The 17,790-nt window shown below is 41.5% G+C and overlaps 1 protein-coding gene across 1 annotated transcript in view; it reads left to right on the top strand.

Moving 5' to 3' along the window:
- kon (chondroitin sulfate proteoglycan 4-like protein) overlaps positions 1-17,790 on the top strand; it is a 330,650-nt gene that overhangs the window by 155,682 nt on the left and 157,178 nt on the right. The window contains exon 3 of the mRNA XM_068227423.1: positions 16,351-16,493. Coding sequence (XP_068083524.1) covers positions 16,351-16,493 — 143 coding nt within the window. The remainder of the gene's footprint in view (positions 1-16,350; positions 16,494-17,790) is intronic.

Here is a 17,790-nt window from a genome sequence, read left to right on the forward strand (position 1 = left end):
TTCTTTCTTTATTCTTTATTATTTTTCTCCAGATCTACAGTAAAAAAATACCCATTTGATCTGATAAATGAGAAAAATAACAATGTCCAGCTTATAGCCAGAATAAACTAAAATGAAATGAACAACAGATGTTGATATGTGGTTCATGAACAACTCCTTATCGGAGATCCAATGGCCATGGGACTACGGCAGTAAACGGCACATGTAGTTTACAAACCTACATCTCTACAATGACAAACAGGCAAAATAAAAATGGCAAAATAGAATGGCAAACTTTAATACAATAAGGCAAACTAAAATGAAACGTGCCGCTGATAGAGGTAAAACTAAAATGGCAATGAGCGACTGATGCTGATAACCAGTTGACTTAATAAAGTTGCGCACCCGCTGGAGTTACGTAACATTAACCGTGACCCAGATTTGCTTGCCTGAGTAAGCCAGTCTGGCAACACAATTTCACTCCTGGCGAACCCCGGCAAGATCACGTTTTCTGCTGAGTGCGCTGATTTTTCTGTTTACACAGGATAGTCCTCTACCATTTAAATTTCTTAATGTCTCTACTACACTTACTAAATCTGCTGAGCTGTCCTATCTCTATTACCACACAAGCACTGCACTATTTAGAGTTCCAACTTCATACTCAATTGCGCAGTAAGAAAGCAGTCCAACGTTTCGAACTCTTAAACTAAATACTCTGCGAAACAAACTTACTCAATATCTACCCCCACACTGGAGATTAAATTTACTATACAGACATAGCACTCACCTTCATACTCAGTTGCGCAATAAGAAAGCCATCCAATGTTTCCAACCCTTTAACTAAATACTCTGTGAAACAACATTGCTCTAAATCATCCCCAAAAATAAAATTTACTATACAGAATTATATCACCATATACCAACTTAACTATAAACATGTCTCCACGTCACACTTCACCAATACGTTCACTCTATAACTACCACCGTGTGCCATCACACCACCTCATTCACCTCCTCTATTTAACCATAAGCATTGCACCAATAACTTCACCCTCCAAACACTAACAAACCTACATCTCTACAATGACAAACAGACAAAATTAAAATGGCAAAATAGAATGGCAAACTTTAATACAATAAGGCAAACTAAAATGGCACGTGCCGCTGATAGAGGCGGGTGAAGTTATCGGTGCAATGCTTATGGTTAAAGAGAGGAGGTGAATGAGGTGGTGTGATAGCACACGGTGGTAGTTGTTGTAGAGTGAACGTATTGGTGAAGTGTGACGTGGAGACATGGTATATGGTGACATAATACCACATTTACCTTAACAGTCCAAATACATCACTCCCGTCTCTACATTCAATTACCATTGAATGACTTCTTCACTCTTAGCTTACTAACAATTAATACACATTCAAGACACTAGGCCTTTCATATACAATTACCTCTTAACAACCCAAGGCAACTCAAATATACACATATCGCCACTTACTAATCGCTCTCACTTATAACTCCAAATCACATTTCACCAATAATTTCTTCATCCAAACCAAAACCGCCATATAACACTATCTCCTAAACATGACCAAATACCATTTGCTAATTTCAACTTGAACCACTGCTATACGGTCTTATTCACTTGAATACCATAATACTTTCACGCTTTTCTCCACCCAACCACCACATAACCTAACAACACCCTTACCGAAGCAAAACCGATTACACCACTCTTAATCTCCACCTTAAATAGCAATTCAATGACTTCCTCACTCTTAGCTCACTTACAGTTAATACTGTACACACATTGAATTACTTCCTTGTATCATTTCTCATTATACTATCTACACAGGACACTAGGCATTTCACATACACTAACCTCTACACTTTTCTCCACCCACATTTACCGTAACAGTCCAATTTCATCACTTCCAACTCTACATTAAATTACCATTAAATGACTTCTTCACTCTTTGCATACTATCAATTAATACACCAAGACACTAAATATTCCATATACAAGCACAACTCCAAATCCCATTTCACCAATAATTTCACAATCACTATCAACGTCTCTATTTACTCTAATACTGTACTCTTGTATCCAGTGCATCTGCTCTGATAATTCACCACTCACACTACTACCAAATACCACTTGCTAATTTCAACTTACACACCACAAACCAACTACACCTTACACAACTAACATAAAGATACCACTCTCACTCCTTATATTGTCACCCTACCTTCTGCGACAATTCTCTTACTTCTTGCTGACTTTATTAGCGCTTTTACTTCTTGTAACAATACCCTCATCATTTCCTCTTACTCCCCACATGTAACTTAAAGCTTCTGCTCCCCCATCGTTCCAGTACCGCTCTACTCTCTTCCAGGTTGCCTCTGAACATTCCTTTCTCCTCTGTGCCTCCGTTTCTTCACTGTTTCCACTCTGGTGACTTCCCTTGTTTCTAGCTGTGACCATATCTTTATCCCTGGACCTTCCTATTCTCTCCCCATTATCCACTACTCCTTCCTTATCACTGTTTATGAACACATTTTCCCTTGGCACCTCTCCCTGTCTTTCTTCGCACAGCTCACTGTTTCTTTTGGTATTGACCTTACTGCCTTCCCCGTCTTCTCCAGTATTAACTTCCCTATCTTCCCCACTAATCACTATACTCCTCTCCGTTACTTCGTCTTGTTTTATCTTCCTTTCTAGGTCCAGCAATTTATTCACAGACCATATTCTATTCCAGCTGGCGTTTGACACTACTAGTTCCTGTCCTCTGATAACTGCTCTTAATCCTTAGTGTCTAGCTCGTATCATACGTTTTTTGAGAATTTTTGCATTCCTGATCGCTTTACTTCGCACGTCCCTCTTCATCGTATTTTTTTCCCTCTGCACGTTGCTCGCATTTCCAACCACAATATCGGTCATCGACGTAGAAAACAGTTGTACTTTAATAGGCCGGTTACCTCTAACGCTACCAACTCTCTGCACATCGTCTATGTCCACTTCGCTAAAGTTAATTTTCATTTTCCCCAGAATTAGGTCCAGCACTTTATAAATTGTGAGCATTTTGTCCTCCATTTTCTCCTCTGGCACACCATATATACACTGACTGACAGAGCAAATGCAACACCAAGAAGGAGTGGTCAGAACTTTATGCCAATTTCAGGGTAGACTGACGTCACTGAGGTATGCTCATGATTTGAAATGCGCCGCTGTGCTGCGCACGTAGCGAACGATAAATGGGACACGGCGTTGGCGAATGGCCCACTTCGTACCGTGATTTCTCAGCCGACAGTCATTGTAGAACGTGTTGTCGTGTGCCACAGAACACGTGTATAGCTAAGAATGCCAGGCCGCCGTCAACGGAGGCATTTCCAGCAGACAGACGACTTTACGAGGGGTATGGTGATCGGGCTGAGAAGGGCAGGTTGGTCGCTTCGTCAAATCGCAGCCGATACCCATAGGGATGTGTCCACGGTGCAGCGCCTGTGGCGAATATGGTTGGCGCAGGGACATGTGGCACGTGCGAGGGGTCCAGGCGCAGCCCGAGTGACGTCAGCACGCGAGGATCGGCGCATCCGCCGCCAAGCGGTGGCAACCCCGCACGCCACGTCAACCGCCATTCTTCAGCATGTGCAAGACACCCTGGCTGTTCCAATATCGACCAGAACAATTTCCCGTCGATTGGTTGAAGGAGGCCTGCACTCCCGGCGTCCGCTCAGAAGACTACCATTGACTCCACAGCATAGACGTGCATGCCTGGCATGGTGCCGGGCTAGAGCGACTTGGATGAGGGAATGGCGGAACGTCGTGTTCTCCAATGAGACACGCTTCTGTTCTGTCAGTGATAGTCACCGCAGACGAGTGTGGCGTCGGCGTGGAGAAAGGTCAAATCCGGCAGTAACTGTGGAGCGCCCTACTGCTAGACAACGCGGCATCATGGTTTGGGGCGCTATTGCGTATGATTCCACGTCACCTCTAGTGCGTATTCAAGGCACGTTAAATGCCCACCGCTACGTGCAGCATGTGTTGCGGCCGGTGGCACTCCCGTACCTTCAGGGGCTGCCCAATGCTCTGTTTCAGCAGGATAATGCCCGCCCACACACTGCTCGCATCTCCTAACAGGCTCTACGAGGTGTACAGATGATTCCGTGGCCAGCGTACTCTCCGGATCTCTCACCAATCGAACACGTGTGGTATCTCATTGGACGCCGTTTGCAAACTCTGCCCCAGCCTCGTACGGACGACCAACTGTGGCAAATGGTTGACAGAGAATGGAGAACCATCCCTCAGGACACCATCCGCATTCTTATTGACTCTGTACCTCGACGTGTTTCTGCGTGCATCGCCGCTCGCGGTGGTCCTACATCCTACTGAGTCGATGCCGTGCGCATTGTGTAACCTGCATATCGGTTTGAAATAAACATCAATTATTCGTCCGTGCCGTCTCTGTTTTTTTCCCCAACTTTCATCCCTTTCGAACCACTCCTCCTTGGTGTTGCATTGTCACTGTCAGTCAGTGTAAATAGGCACTCCTTCCTGCGATTTAGAGTGTTGGCTTCCACTTCTGCTTTAAGTTTCAGCGTCTCCTCTAGTCGTCCTATTTTTTGCCTTAATGCTACAACTTCTTCGGCATTTTTCCTCACTTGAAATGTTGTGTCGTCTGCCCTTTCTCGGAACCATCCCTTCATTTTTTCGAGCTTCCTCGTTTGCTCTTGTATCATGTTTTTGAGTTGCTCAAAGGGGCAGACTTCTACAACCACCTCTTTTACAACTCTTCTGATTGCTTCCATGTCTTCTCAACTCATATTTCCACTGGAAGTCGGACCTGGGTTCAACTCAACTCCCCCAATCCATAGCAATACTATAATCACCGCCGCTGTCAGCATTAATTCTCCTTTCGTTCCCATTTCCATTCTACACCCTCCTGGTTTTACTTCTTCTTTCTTCCCTGCCATCTTCCTATGATCGCCCTGTATTACTCCACACCAATCATTGTCAGTAAACTCTTCACTTCTTTCCTGCACTCAGCACCTGCGCTCCCCTCTCGCTCTCCCGGGACCCACCACTTAACACGTCTGCGCTGGTCAGTGGCTTAGGCTGTACTGTTTTCCGTAGTTTCCCCATTTTCACACCAGAAAATGCTGGGACTGTACCTTAATTAAGGCCATGGCTGCTACCTTCCTAACCCCAGACCTTTCCCTTCCTGCGTCGCCGGAAACCTTCGATGTATTAGAGTGACTAGCGTTTTTGTTTTCTAAGAAAGGAGTTCATAGTATGAAGACCAGATGGCAGCAGCGAGCACTGAATGCTGTTGCTGCTGTCTTACCAGTACATACTACGCAGATGCAGTAGGAGCGGTGACGCTAATGTGCCGTGAATCGGATCACTGTATCGATTCAGTAACGTGAACGGAATCAAATGAACCGATTCGGTAAAATAAATCGAATGTCCCATCACTAACCGGTAGTAGTAGTAGTAGTAGTAGTAGTTCGGAATGTCATTCTGCATACGGCATGGGTGCCCACATGACAGAGTCTAGAGGGGGGCCCAGACCTGGGGGTACGAGTAATTTTAATATTTTGGAAGATAAATGGCGATTTGTATTCTGCGGTAGAATAACCCACGGTATCCGCTGCCTGTCGGTGGTTGACGGTACTACCGCTTTACGTAATACTGACTGTTAAATCATTTTTTGAAAGGAAAACGCGTGACTACACTAGATTTTTGCCTTTCCCTGAGAGCTATGCCAGCAATAAAAAAACGTCTCTCACAAAAGTTCGTCCGAGTATATCCGGGAGTAAAAGGACGTTGAAGAGTGGCAACCTGGCAACACTGTAACCACATGTAGGGTAACTATCTCTGTCAGAACACACACTAGTTGTGATGTACAGTTGGTGCAGTGGATAGAGTTATGGGCTGGCATGCACAAGTTCGAGGGTTCGATCCTGGGTTGAGTTGCACTTTTTTATTTGCTCATTTCCATCGGATATTACATACTGTAATACAGTAAGACACCGTTTCTTAGGTCACATGTATCCTACATTTTCAAAATGTAGTAACGCTGAACACGTTGTAACGCACCGAGTAGATGAAATGGTACGAATAAATTCACGCCCACGACGTGGAAAGGGCGTCTTTCAAAGCTGACCAATGAAAACGAATGTTCGTGCCTTTCTAGGATCGTAGTATGTAAGTGCAAATGGTTTCTAGAGGACCCGCTGCAATCGCTGTTGACGATTAAGATGCCAGATACCGAGATACTATACCACCTGGACTACATTTACGAAATAAAAAACATACGCCTCAAACCAGGATCGACCCCTCAACCTCCTGCATGCTAACCCAAAACTCTATCCACTGCACCAACTGCACAGCACGGCTAATATATGCTGACAGAGGTAGTTACCCTACATGTGGTTACAGTTTTGCCAGATTGCCACTCTTCAATGTCCTTTTTCTTCCGGATATACTCGCAGGACGAACTTTTGTGAGAGACATTTTTTTATTGCTGGCATGTGAGGAGTCGCGATGCGACGCCCGAGTGCGCAAATTTCGCTTCGCCCTGTATATAAGAAAACATGAAGGTCCAATAATACTGCCTTGAGGAATCCCCCTCTTAATTATTACAGGGTCAGATAAAGATTCGCCTACTCTAATTCTCTGAGTTCTATTTTCTAGAAATATAGCCACCCATTCAGTCACTCTTTTGTCTAGTCAAATTCCACTCATTTTTGCCAGTAGTCTCCCATGATCTACCCTATCAAATGCCATAGATAAGTCAATCTCGATACAGTCCATTTGACTTCCTGAATCCAGGACATCTACATCTTGCTGGAATCCTACAAGTTGAGCTTTGGGGGAATAACCTCTCCTAAACGCGAACTGTCTTCTATTCCCTGGCATTTTTAGGTGACTGGTGGTAAACTGTATACAGTTTATCAAGGAAAGATTTGAAGTGGTTTACATGTGAGGGGAATTTTTGACTCACATCATCGCTTACGGAAATCTCTAGCCTATGACTGGCACAGTGCCAGAACAATATATTGGAAACTGTTGTTTTATTAAAGTAATTACACCCTTCTTCTTTCCCACTATTACTGCAGTCCCATCAGTTGAGACTGCATTATGTTTCAGAAAGTCTTCATTGAACCCCAGTGGTTCCAAATATGTCATCAATGCACTAAATATAGGCTACCTCGCAATTCGATAATTCACCCCAAAAAATGTTGGTTAGCTGATCCATATCTGGAATAAAATTGTTGTCCTCAAGTACACTATCAGTGATGACAGCTGACTGAGTGTAATACTTTCATCTGTAAGGAGGGCAATTTTACTATTCCCATGCTATATGAGAAACAATATTTATGGATGTGTTACCTGAATGAATAATGCGGACCCATATAACACTACTCAAATCCTGCACGTCAATTTCAGTTTCGAAATCGTGAAAGGCTTGATTTTCTCAACTACTGTATATGCCGTTCGAAATACATTGGCAGTTATTTCCTTTTCTCTTTCGAAAGCTTTAACGCATGTAGTTTCCAAAGTCTTCAGTCTTGCTGCTTTTAACATTTTAAACTGCAGCCTGATGAGCTGAACTCTCTTTATGTTTAAATATTTTCTTGCGTAGAGAAAGCATTTGCTGACATTTATTTTCAGTTCCAGCAGTTGCACAAATAGAAACTGAAACCCAGTGCTGTGAAATGTTCATCCCTCGTGATGTGCTTTCAGTTCGCAAGTCGCCAACTTCTTTATAAATTTTGAGGCCAAGTTTCTTATTTTTTACCACCAACCATTCGTACTTACTGCAAAATTCCAGATTTTTTTCAAAATCCCAACATTCAGGAATGTATTCCGTCCCACTGTTACACGCGGCTGAAAGCTCTTTGTTGTGGTCTCCTTTTGCATCACCACACGACACTGCTGGCGTTTTCCCGTCATTGTTTACGTTCGAATAATTAACTTCCAGCTCGTTCGATGCCTGAGTGTAAAATAGTTTGTTAGTTTCTTCGTCCTTCAAAACTAACCACACACACACCCAAACTAACAACCTAACTTGCCACCAAACACTAGCTTATGTACTTACAAGAATGAAACTTCCTTTTTTCACGATTGTTAGAGTACCGTATATACTATCAAATCGTTTCTGTTCAGGTGTTCAGACTACCAACACAATTTGCCTTCTTTAAAGTTACATCATCATCATTATCATCATCATCAACAACATCATCATCCTAAACCATCTCCAGTTTCCCGGGTGTGGTATATGAGCCTCCTCCATCTCATCCTGCCCTTGTACCATTCCTCCTCCACCAACTTGACCCAATCATGACCTCTCAGCAGTACATCGTTCTTAACCAAATCTATCCATTTCCTTCGTGGCCTTCCCACGGGTCGTCTTCCTTCTACTTTTCTGTCAAATTCCTTTCTTACTGTTCTGTTAACTGGCATCCTCTTCATGTGACCAAACCACTTCAGTCTTGATATCTGAATCTTATTGAGGAGAGAATAATCTATTCCTACTTCTTCTCTAATTTTCTCATTCCTAATCTTGTCTTTCCTGGTTTTCTGGATCATAGTGCGTAGGAATTTCATTTCAGCTGCCTGGAGTTTGGAATTATCTCTATTGGTCAGTGTTGTGGTTTCGAGACTGTATGTAAGAATTGGTGTATAATAGGACTTGTACAATGTCATTTTTGTTTTCATAGGTATTTGCTCATCCCACAGCAGGTGTCTTACCTGGTGGTGGAATTGTGTTGCCTTGTTGATTCGATTGTTCACCTCATGTTTTGCTAGGTTGTCATTTGATAGAACGCTACCCAAGTATTTGAAAACTGGAACGCAGTCCAGTTGGGCTTCATTTAACATGATTATTGGTTCTGCTCCTTCCCCATACACTTTTATCACCATCATCTTGGTCTTACTGATGTTTAATCCAAATTTTTTAAACTCCTCATTCCAGCTTTGCATTCTCTTTCCCAATTCCTCTTCTGAGTCACTCCAGATCGCAACATCATCTGCAAATGTGAAGGCTTTGATATCTCCATGTTCTTTCATTACTACATCCATCACAATAACAAATAGAAGTGGTGACAATGAGCTGCCCTGCTGCATTCCTCTCTTTGTTTCAAACCAGTCCCACAAACCACGTCCTACTTGAATACAACTATTCCCACTATACAACATTTTTACTTTGTCTATGAGGCTGTCTCGCACTTGAAGTTCTTTCATGCATTGCCAAATTCTTTCCCTTGGTACACTGTCGTAGGCTTTCTCAATGTCCAAAAATATTAGAAATAAAGGCTTGTTCTTCTCCCAGTATTTTTCCATTAGCATCCTAATTGCAAATATAAGGTCTGTAGTTGACCTTCCTGGTCTAAACCCATACGGTAATGCTCTTCCTCCAAAATTGGTTCAATAATATCTCTGATTCTGGTCTCTATTATTTTTTCCAATATTTTCAGGACATGAGAGTGGTATGTAATACCACGATAATTAGTACATTTTCGTCGGCTTCCTTTCTTGAACAGAGGTACAATTATGCCCATCTTCCAGTCCTCAGGAATAGTATTTTCCTCCCATATCTTGTTGAGCAGTCTATAGAGCCATTGGATTCCTGGAATTCCCATCCCTTTCAGCATATCTGCACTTAGTTCGTCTATGCCCACATGCCGTTCAAAATTCAAAATCTAATCACGAAAGATACACCGCTTTTCAAAGAAACCATGCAACAAATCACATACTCAAGAAAATTGAAAGGCACCGGTATCACATCAGACAAAAGCCAGCGATCGAAAGTATCTACATTAACTGCACAGCCAGCATACGGCACCAGAATACTTATTTTTTCCTAAACGAGTAAAATTTATGCGAATAAGGTAGCAATTACAAAGCTTTAGTCAAGTAGATAATTATTATTATCGTATGGCATTTACAAGCATAATCTGTAAAAATATACAATTAACATACACATTAAAATATAGAGGTAATTAAACCAGAATGTCCAGCTTCGACAACCAGTCCACTGCACTTGGTGTCAATTCATGCAGAGTCCGTAAACCGTCCTTAAATGCTGACAGTGGACAGCTCTCAACAACATGAAGCAATGTCTGCTTCTCAGCACCACACTCACACGCAGCACTTTCACAATATCCCCACTTTTTCATCATATATCGGCACCTGCCGTGGCCTGTTCTGAAACGGTTGAGTTTTGACCACTCATGTCGAGGAAGATCGAAACCTGGCACTTTCTTCGTTGGGTCTTTAATCAGAAAGGCGTTAGTGGGTGGACATTGTTCCCATAGCTGTCTCCATTCTGCTGTTACACTGAATTTTTCATAGGAGTGTAGATCAGTCCAGAGTGGATTCCTGGATTTTAACCTCATCACAGGTGGATCTCGTAAGGCATTGAACAAAAGTGAGTTCCTGTGTGCAAAGGTCTTCTTGAGCAACTGTACTTTTGCTGCTTTTCTCCTCAGATCTGGAGGAGCAATGTTTGCTAAAACAGGCAGCCACTGAGTAGGAGTCGACCTCACTGTACCAGTAACAACTCTCATGGTTTCATTGAGCTGTACGTCAATCTTGCTCGAATGTACGCTGTTTTCCCACACAGGAGCGCAGTACTCACCAGCCGAGTATACTAGAGAAAGTGAAGCAGTGCGAAGAGTGTTTGCATCTGCACCCCAGTTGCTGCCCGCTAGTTTATGCAGTAGATTTACTCTTGTACTCAGCTTCTTTGACAAATTCGAGCAATGCTGTTTGAACGACAAGGACCGATCCAGTGTGACACCCAGATATTTTGGGAAGAAGTTGTGGGAGACTTCTGTTCCGTTAAAAAGCACATGTAGCTTCCGATTAGCTTCCATGTTATGCAAGTGGAATGCTGTTACTTCCGTTTTACTAGGATTTGGTTGGAGTCTCCATTTGTGAAAATAGTCACACATGGTAGCTAGGTCCTCTGTAAGTACATCCTCACAGTGTGCCAAATCCGTACTCTGAGTAATTAAAGCTAGATCATCTGCAAACTGTATCTTCTTTGAAGTTGTTCTTGGCAGGTCATGGATGTAAAGATTGAATAGAATGGGAGATAAAACTGCCCTGCTGAAAGTTACAGACGACATGAGACGCGCTATGGACGAAAGGCAGGTGACGTTACTTACACTTCTTGATTTTAGCAGCGCTTTTGACACAGTAAATATAGACGTACTGGTTGCTAAATTGAAATCGCTTCACCTTGAACAGACAGCCCTAGAATTCTTTCTCTCATATCTTACGGAACGAAAACAACGCGTAATTATTCAGAATAGGTCATCCGAATGGGTAATGAAATTTTCAGGAGTACCACAAGGCTCTGTACTTGGACCACTTCTCTTTGTTATCTATATTAACGATATATCGACACGGCTAAGACACTGTAAATACCACTTGTATGCTGACGATCTGCAGATCTATTACCATTCCAAAATTTCAGACATCAATCAAGCAATAGGTTATATGAACTCTGACTTAAATAATATCTGTGCATACGCTCATGAAAACTGTATTTTAATTAATCCATCAAAATCTAAAGCTATTATTGTTGGGCAAACGAAACAAATCAGTGCGGCAAAAAACAAAAACATTCCTCCACTAACTTTATCTGGTAAAATTATTCCGTACGAAAACTCGGTAAGAAATCTTGGGGTAATTATAAACGAGAATCTTAACTGGGGAGAGCACATTACAAATATCTGTAGAAAAGTGTACGCGTCCCTTCACCCACTAAAATATCATCAAAATATGCTGCCACTAAACATGAGAATTAGGCTTATAAATACTCTTATCCTCCCTATATTTTCCTACTGTGACGTAGTACTAATTGATGCCACGAGAGAACAACTAAACCGATTACAACGTGCTATGAATTCGTGTATTAGATTTATATTTTCCTTACGCTATGATGTTCATGTTACCCCTTATTATCGACAACTTTCCCTTCTAAAATTTGAACAATATAGAAACCTCCACGTGGCAGTATTAATCTTTCGAGTATTAAAAGAGAATATCCCATACTACTTATCTTCACAACTCAATTTCCTATCCTCTTTCCACCAGCATAATACACGCTCTGGCAGTACACTTGCTATCCCTCTCAGCAGGTCAGCAGCATTCAGCCGTTCCTTTGTTGCAAATGGAGCTAGAATATGGAATTCTCTCCCCCACAACATTAGAGCCATACAATCCTTAAATTCCTTCAAGTTGTCTTGCCGTGAGCATCTCCTCGATATGTGCCGCCAGGCTGAATGAATCTGGCAGAGTGAATGTGTGTATGAATGTACGTTTACTGTGCTTAGGGTATTTAGTGTCAATCAACTTTTAATTTGTAACGATAGTTTAAGACATGACTAAGAATATTTATAGAGTTTATGTTATTTTGTTTCTAGTTTGTAATGGTAGTTTTAAGATAAGATTATGAATATTGCTCTCAGATGTACTATGTTAATGAAGTGTGGTTAAGTGTAAGAGAGGACCATGAGTCCTAACTTCGCCACTACAAATAAAGGCAAATATAATAATATAATAATAATAATAAACCATTATTTAGAGATCTCCACCTGCTTCTTTCACCATTCAGAAATACAGCAAGTCGACGGTTGGATAACATGTTGTTTAGTAAGCATGCTAGCTTCTGACAAGGGATAACTTGAACAAACTTAAGCAACAGTCCCTCTCTCCAGACCGTATCATAGGCTGATGTAAGGTCGACAAAAGCTGCAGCAGTCTTCAGTCTTTTCTGGAATCCTGCTTCAATCTCTGTTGTCAGTGTTAACACCTGATCACAACAACTACGATTCTTTCTGAAACCCCCTTGCTCAACTGGGATGACTCTTTCTATTGCTTCCTGGATACGGTTAAGTATCATTCTTTCAAGCATCTTGTAGATTACACTAAGGAGTGAAATTGGTCGATAATGTGAAGCATCAGTTCCTTCCTTTCCTGGTTTCAAGACTGCAATTACTTTGGCTTGTTTTAACAACTTAGGTAATTTACCAGTTCGTAGAATTTCATTGAAGAAGTTGACTAGCCATTGTTTTGTACCAGGGCCTATGGCCTTCAGAAACTCCGGATAGATTTTATCCAGACCCGCAGCTTTATTTATCTTTATCTTGGATAGAGCCTTGTCCAGTTCTTCAGTACTGAAGTCACAGGAATACTCCGGATGGGATGTCAACTGTGATCTTCTCGTTCTTAGTTGCTTCTTAACACTCCTTGCGTGTACCTTGTCCATCTTCGCTCTAGAGATTTGTGTCAGTCTGGAGGCAATGGTGTTTGGGTTCATTGGCAAACTTCTGCGTTTCATTGTAGGGTCACTACCAAGTTTTCTAATGAGGTTCCAGGCTTTACGACTAGAGTGTGTGAAGTCTATCTCTGCTGTAGTTCTGTGCCACTTCTCTCTCCTAGATTTATTTAGAGCCCTTAGCAACTCATCAGCTGTTGTTTTATTAGGAGAGTTCTGATATTCGGTGTAGAGCTGATTACATTCTTCTGACCATCCTGGTATATACGTCTTGCGATATCCCCGGGAAATGAACTTCCTAGCATTAGCTTTTATGGCGTTGACAAATCTATTGTAATTTTCAGGAACTGGTCGTATCCACTGTACAGTGTTATCAAGTCCTTCTGCAAATTTATCCCACTTTGCTAGTCGAAAATTCCAACGAGGTTGTGGTACTGAAGACACAAGAGGGATCTCAGTGCCATAGTAAATAATAACTGGTCTGTGTTGACTGTGAGGAAAGGAACTGATGACCTTTCGTTGTACCATGTGATGATTCTCAGGAGTTGACTGTGACACTACGCACAGGTCAGGAGAATAATCATTTAGCCACCTGCCAGAATGAAATGTGCCAGGATGTTTAGCATTGTAAACGAGTTGTAGGGAGTTTGCTTCAATCCAGTTATTTAGGTTGGACCCATTGTCATTTTCAAATTCGTATCCCCATGCTGGGCTATGACTATTGAAATCCCCGACGTACAAAACAGGGTGATCAAAAACTTTTAATGAACAGCTGGACCAACTGACTGCTGGTGGTTTATAGATATTCACAACAGTAATGCCTGAGATTTCCACTGCCAGGACAGAGATATCTGTTGAGTTGTCTTCATAAACAACTTTAAAATCAGTTAACTGGGATCTGATGTAAGTTGCGATCCCATAACGTTCATCATTGATTGCTCCAGCAAGATTGTAACCACCTATTTTTCCTCTTCTGTAGAGATCTTCACTGTCACTGGTATGTGTTTCCTGTAGTGCTATCAAATCCACGTTGTTCTCCAGCATAAGGCGAGACAGATACTGACTCTTTGGTGGTGATATGGATTCGATATTTAAGTGACAAATGCGGAGATTGTTACCAAGTCTGATCGACAAGTGTTCTGGTTGGTCCTGAAAAGGATAATAATATGGCCTAACGATTCGATACTGCTGCTTACTGCCGAGTTGCCGACCAAGAAAAACTGATTCGATAGGTCACTTTAAATCTAAGATTATTCGAAATATTTTCCAGCTGTTGTGAACAGCGCGTTCACCCCAGCTGATCGATGAACTTTCAAGTAGGAAATTATTTTTGCCGGACTAGATAGAAATGTACCAATATTTTTTTTTCTTAAACAGTCTTCAAATATTTAAGGGTTCGCGTGCCCCCTCGTTACCCCTGAAAAAAGCTCTAATCAAGACAATGGAACATCTGATATGTGCCGATTTGTTATTATATCAAATATTACTAAGCATAGTTCAGCTATTTCAGTGAGATAGCCTATGGAGTGATAACATGTTAAAGTTTGGTTGAAATCTTAGTAGATTCATTTTGTAGAAAATTACAACCCAATAGCGTATATTCATAACTATAAATGAGAAAATAATAGTCTACTTCATTCAGGAACTCACAAACTTCGATTGATGTCTAATGTTGTGTATTTCGGTATCAATACAAGACAGCAGATCAAATTTAGACTCCATATAGCAAATGATGTGGCTGTGTGAACTATGGATAAGTTTACGAACAAATTTGCAAGTAGTTTCTGAATTACAGTGGCGAGCTGAGTTTCTTCAAAATAATATTCTTCCTGCGAATAGCAATTGTCTTCCATACAATTTGTATTATTTTAGAAGTTTCTGGTAGATGTCCTGGCACAATCCGCTGCCGTCATCCAAACTGGGGAGAGAATGAAACTCTTAGTCATGTGTTAGGATACTGCCGCAAAGGAGAATTGCTCTAGAACACCTGTCATCACAGAGTGAGGGCAACCTTAACCTCTTCACTGGGAGATTTGAAGTGGAGAGTTTATAAAGAATACACTGCATCTCTTCCATGGGGTCCAATAGAAGAGCAGATATTGTTGCCATCCACCAATAGACTCGAACAGCTGTTATTTTTGATCCAACCATCCGGTTCGAAAGAGACTTATCCCAGGCCAGGAAGTTGATCAGGAAAAGAAGAACATTTATGAACCATGCATCGCATATCTGAGTGAGAGTCATAACATTCGCCCAGAAAAATTGTTCGTGATGGGTCTGCTATTTGGAAGCGGAGGCAGTGTACCTAAACATACGTGGGCAATATTGAAAAAGCTTGGAATCCAGCACACGACTTTGGAAAAAAATTATAGTGGACATTTTAAAAGATTCGGTCACAATCTTAAATCATTTCAATCACTACTGATCTGCATTTAGGACAGCCACCCAGGTGGCAGATTCCCTATCTGTTGTTTTCCTAGCCTTTTCTTAAATGATTCCGAAGAAATTGGAAATTTATTGATCACCTCGCTTGGTAAGATATTCCAATCCCTAACTCCCCTTCCTATAAACGAATATTTGCCCTAATTTGTCCTCTTGAATTCCAAATTCATCTTCATATTGTGATCTTTCCTACTTTAAAGACACCACTCAAACTTATTCGTCTACTAATGTCATTCCACGCCATCTCTCCACTGACAGCTTGAACATACCACTTTTAAATGATAAATCATCTAGTGTTTCCTTTCTGTACTATAATTTTAATATGTTCAGTAATCATCGCCTAAATTGTAAAAATGTAGGATCCTTGTGGTCATTCACGCTTTGTGAACTGGCGTTTTTGTAAATATATATATATATACAGATAAGTCAGTGCATCAGGTAACGAAATGAAGGATTTGTACATATCATTGTGTATTTTATTCATTATAATTTAGTTCCAGAAGTTTCAATTCAGTGAAGAACTATCTAGCTCATATTAATTCATATTAATTATTATTCTTATTTTCTATTGAGGGTAAATCGACCTTTAATATTTTGGCTCATTGGTATGCACAGTTAACATAATTTGTCTCATTGCAGGTCCATATCAATGTGGGGGCCGGTGAGCGGGAAGTTGTCTCGCCTAAAGGTTTACGACTCGACGACCTGACGTGGCACGAGATTGTCATCACCAGAAGTGATGCTGCCTTCACTCTTAAGGTTGATTCCATTCATGTTGTAAAGTAAGTACGACTGGTTTGAGTATCTAGCTGTAAAGAAACTCTGGCAGGATAGTAAATCTACTGTTTGACAATTGATTATATATTCTGTCTATAACATTTTATTACTCACTGTATTGAATTTAATGTCTGTATGTGACAGTTTCATATACACACAAAGTTCACTTCAGCACGGAACAGGCAGGAAAGCCAGGCTCCTTTAAATACGTCATAAAATATGTAATTACAATCAGTGATGAAGAGGCATGTGCTGCATGAGCTTCCTTAACCCAGGAGTGCCACAAGTTGCTCGAGCATCAGAGATTGCTCATGGATGTTTCCTCCGGGATGGTCGAAACAAGGGACGTAACTAACAGGCTCACAGAGCCCGCCGTGTGGGGGCGCGGGGGAGGGGGTGAGCACGAAGTTATTCTACAGTATAAGCCTCTACACACGACCCAATCTGCTGGGCCCGATCTGCATAGTCCCTGCAGATTGGGTGGTGTGTAGGCTTGTCGGAACCGGTCGAGCCGAGATAACTCATGTCGGGTGGTTGATCGGGGCGAGTACACAATCTCCCAACTCACTATAGCGACACTTTGCAAGTTGGGTCGTGTGTAAGGCGGTTGTACAACTCGAGCCGATTTGTCATCAGATGTCTCGCGGCCGCTTAGTACGTATTACGTACGGTATTAATTGAGTGCAGTGAGTAGAGTAGTTCAATTATATTAGTAGATTATTACAATCGATGATGTCGGAAAAGGAGAAAGAGCTCTGGAAGGAGATTTTGGAACTATGCAAAGACATGCCCTCTCTGTGGGATATTTCAAGTTGCAATTACCTCAGTAGAGATATGCGCATTCAAGTGTTAGAAATTTTACTTAATAAATATAAACTGGTCGATGAGGATGGCTGCACTAAATTGCAAATCATCGTAACTCGCTCCGGTCGCTAAAAATCTTAACCACGATTAATCGCTTTTGAATACTCACTGTTTCCCTCATTACAGTGTCTTGTTCCTTAGCTGTCAGTAGAGAGATGGCGTGGAATGACGTTAGTAGACGAATAAGTTTGAGTGGTGTCTTTAAAAGTAGGAAAGATCACAATATGAAAATAAAGTTGGAATTCAAGAGGACAAATTGGGGCAAATATTCGTTTATAGGAAGGGGAGTTAGGGATTGGAATAACTTCCCAAGGGAGATGTTCAATAAATTTCCAATTTCTTTGTAATAATTTCAGATAAGGCTAGGAAAACAACAGATAGGGGATCTTCCACCTGGGCGACTGCCCTGAATACAGATCAGGATTGATTGATTGATTG

Source organism: Anabrus simplex, chromosome 4 (genome assembly GCF_040414725.1).
Source record: "Anabrus simplex isolate iqAnaSimp1 chromosome 4, ASM4041472v1, whole genome shotgun sequence".
In the NCBI taxonomy this organism is placed as follows: domain Eukaryota; kingdom Metazoa; phylum Arthropoda; class Insecta; order Orthoptera; family Tettigoniidae; genus Anabrus; species Anabrus simplex.